We start from the raw sequence: 2,898 nt of genomic DNA on the forward strand, positions 1-2,898 counted from the left end.
ATTGATTTTATCCTTTTGGTGCTTTTACTGGGTGCTTTGTGGAGCTTGGGGCGGTAGGTAAAAAGATACATCACATAAAACCCTGTGTGCCACCATGACAGAGGGCAGCAAGGCCCGGGGTAGGGGGCGGGGCAGCGTAGAGAGAGGCAAAACAACTGCCATCAGAGCAAGTTAACATGGTCCCCCATCTCCTACCCCTCCCAGACCTGTGCGGGAGGCAGAATCAGCCCTTCTGTAACTTTTTGGAGATGCCCTCCCCCCACGTTCGGGGGAATATCTTGCCATTCTCAGATAACTTCTCTTAACTTAAAAAAAAAAAAAAAAAAAAAAAGCTACACACGCATCTCTGGAGGAAAATGTCTGTATTAAAAGCCAAAAAAACACAGAAGTACAAGAAGAAATGCCCACCAGGCCACGTCACTGGATAGATCAACTTGGAAAAGGTTCATAAAGTTCGTTTCCAGCGTTAACAATAAATCGGTGTTAAATCATTCCCATGCCCCGCCCCCTCGCTTTCAAATAAATTAAAAAAAACAACAAACTTCAAATACTATGTTCGGATACAAAGAGCTTCTCTTACTACAGCAATAGCAATTTGATTTTTTTTTTTTACTAAAACTTTCATTTAAAACAGTTATTAAATATATAAAACAAATACACAGGATTTGGTCATTTTCTGCCATGAATATAGGGCACGTGGGTGCGGGAGGGAGGGGGCAGGGGGGGTGCAATAGCGGGGAAAGGGCCCCATTTCCCTCCTCTCCATCTTCCCAGCTGCGGACCCCACCCTTCAGGGCAAGGGCTGGCATCTTTTGGGAACCGGGGCGCCGCACAAACAAACCTCGCTTTTCAAACACGCGGGGGGCCTCTCTGGCGGCCCCCTCCCCGGAAGAAGAACTAACGGTCACTACAGCACGAAGCACACTGGCCGAGTCTCCCAGCGGGAAAAGACCCCCGAGAGCGCGGACACCCGGCGGACGCAGGGAGGAGCGGAGCGGGTCACTTGGTCGCCGCCCCCGAGGTGACGGCGGCGGCGGCGGCGGCAGCGGCGGCGGCCGCGGCGGCCGCGGCGGTGGTCCCGGCGGGCACGGCTGCGGGGGCGGCGGCGGCGGCGCTGGCGGTGGTCCGGCGCTGCTCCATGCCGTTGGGCAGGAAGCCGGCGATGATGGGCACCGGCCAGATGAGGGCGGCCACGCTCCACACGACGATGACCAGGGTCATGAAGCAGGCCACCAGCGTGGACTCGATGGGCTTGCGGTTCAGCCGCCAGCCCGGCTCGCCCTGCAGCTCCTCCAGGCTGAAGTCCAGGCAGCAGAAATGCAGCGGCTCGCCCTGCAGCCACAGCGGCCCCGCGGGCTCGGCCGCGGGGTAGGCGGGCAGCGCGGTGGGCGCCCCGGTGGCGGCGGCGGCGGCGGCGGGCCGCAGGCGGCCGGGGCGGCGGCCGCGCACCCAGCTGCAGCCCACGCACAGGCGCAGGTCCTGCTGCGCGCCGCCGGCCGCCAGCCCCAGGTGCTCGATGAGCAGCGGCGGCCCCACGCGGTGGAAGGCGGCGGCGAAGAAGGCGCGGCCGTGCGCGTTGGTGGAGAAGAGCAGCAGGTCGCACTGGAAGCCCCGTGGGCGGCCCCAGCGCACGAGCAGCGAGCTCAGCATCTGCCGCTGCACGCTGATGTTGCACGGCGCCGCCGCCGCCTCCTCCGGGCCTGGGCGCTCGGGGGGCCCGGGCGCCGCCGAGGCCAGCAGCCGCGGGGCCTCGGGTTCGCCCGCGGACGACGCGTTGACGGTGGCGTTGGGGGGCGCCCCAAGGAGGCCCGCGGCGTCCGCGGCCCCACCGCGGGCGGGCGGCAGCGGGCAGGCGGCGGCCAGGAGCGCGGCGAGCAGGGGCAGCATGGCCTGCGGTGAGCGCCTACGCGCGAGGGGCCGGCGGCGGCTGCATGGCGCGCGGGAGACCGGCGGGCGAGCTGACGGCGGGGCGCGGGTCTGGCGGCCGCGCGGAGCGAGCGCGGCCGGGCACCTGCCGGCCCGCGGGGGCGGCGCGCAGGCGGTGGCGCTGGATCGCGTGGCGTGGGGATCCCTCCCGGACCGGCTGCGTCTGGGGTTCCCCACCGCCCCCGGCGCGGGGGCCCTCGGAAGGCGCGGCGGCTCTGCGGGGCCCGGCGCTCGCCCGGAGCAGGATTCCCCGGCTGGGCTCCGCCTCCCGCGCGCCCCGCCCCGCCCTCCGCCCACCCGGCTCCGAGACTCGAGGGAGGGCGGGGTTCCACGCGCCGGGGCGGGGAGAGGCGCGGGCGGCCTTGTGCGGGCCGCGCGGGATGCGGGGCCTCGCGCGGGGCCTCCGAGGCCGGCGCGTGGGCGGCTGCGGGCGACCGGGTGTCGTGGGGGGCGCGGGCGTCCCGCGCTGCCCGCCTTCCGACTCCTAGCGGAGCAGGCGCGCGGAGACGATCGCGCCCTCGGAGGGATGCCAGAGCGTCCCCAGGCCATTCCTTTGTCACGCCCGAGGAGAGCCCGCGATGTGTCCTGCCTTCGTGTTTAACCGAAATCCACTCATTTGACAGAAGGGGAAACTGAGGCCGAGAGAGGGGGAAAGACTTCCCCAGGCCGCCCAACGAGCCGGAACCAGAACTCTGCGCCGCTAGCTCTGTCTCCCTTTCTAAGGTGTCTCTTAAAACCTCAGATCTGGGGAGTTTGTCTGGTTTTTAATGCGCCTCTAACACAATAGAGCCACTTAGTATGCTCCTCAGGGCAAGCAAACCCTGAGGAAAATGCCAAGAATTCTGCCGGGTTTGGGGTGGAGAGGGGCTGCTGGGAATGCGAGCCTCGAGCCTCGAGCCTCGCAGCTCTGGGGGTCCTGATGGGGAGTTTCACTCCCTAAAAGCCGTTCCTCCTGTGCAGGGCCCCCCGTGA

At 66.2% G+C, this 2,898-nt stretch overlaps 1 protein-coding gene across 1 annotated transcript; it reads right to left on the reverse strand.

Annotated features, from left to right (window-relative positions):
• Nucleotides 1-345: 345 nt before the first annotated feature.
• TMEM158 (transmembrane protein 158) lies at nt 346-2,137 on the reverse strand. The gene has a single exon (XM_036219838.1). It carries the CDS (start codon nt 1,885-1,887, stop codon nt 1,000-1,002), a length of 888 nt encoding a protein of 295 aa, XP_036075731.1. The 5' UTR covers nt 1,888-2,137; the 3' UTR covers nt 346-999.
• Between the last annotated feature and the right edge of the window lie 761 nt (nt 2,138-2,898).

Source organism: Rousettus aegyptiacus, unplaced genomic scaffold (genome assembly GCF_014176215.1).
Source record: "Rousettus aegyptiacus isolate mRouAeg1 unplaced genomic scaffold, mRouAeg1.p scaffold_m13_p_4, whole genome shotgun sequence".
In the NCBI taxonomy this organism is placed as follows: Eukaryota; Metazoa; Chordata; class Mammalia; order Chiroptera; family Pteropodidae; genus Rousettus; species Rousettus aegyptiacus.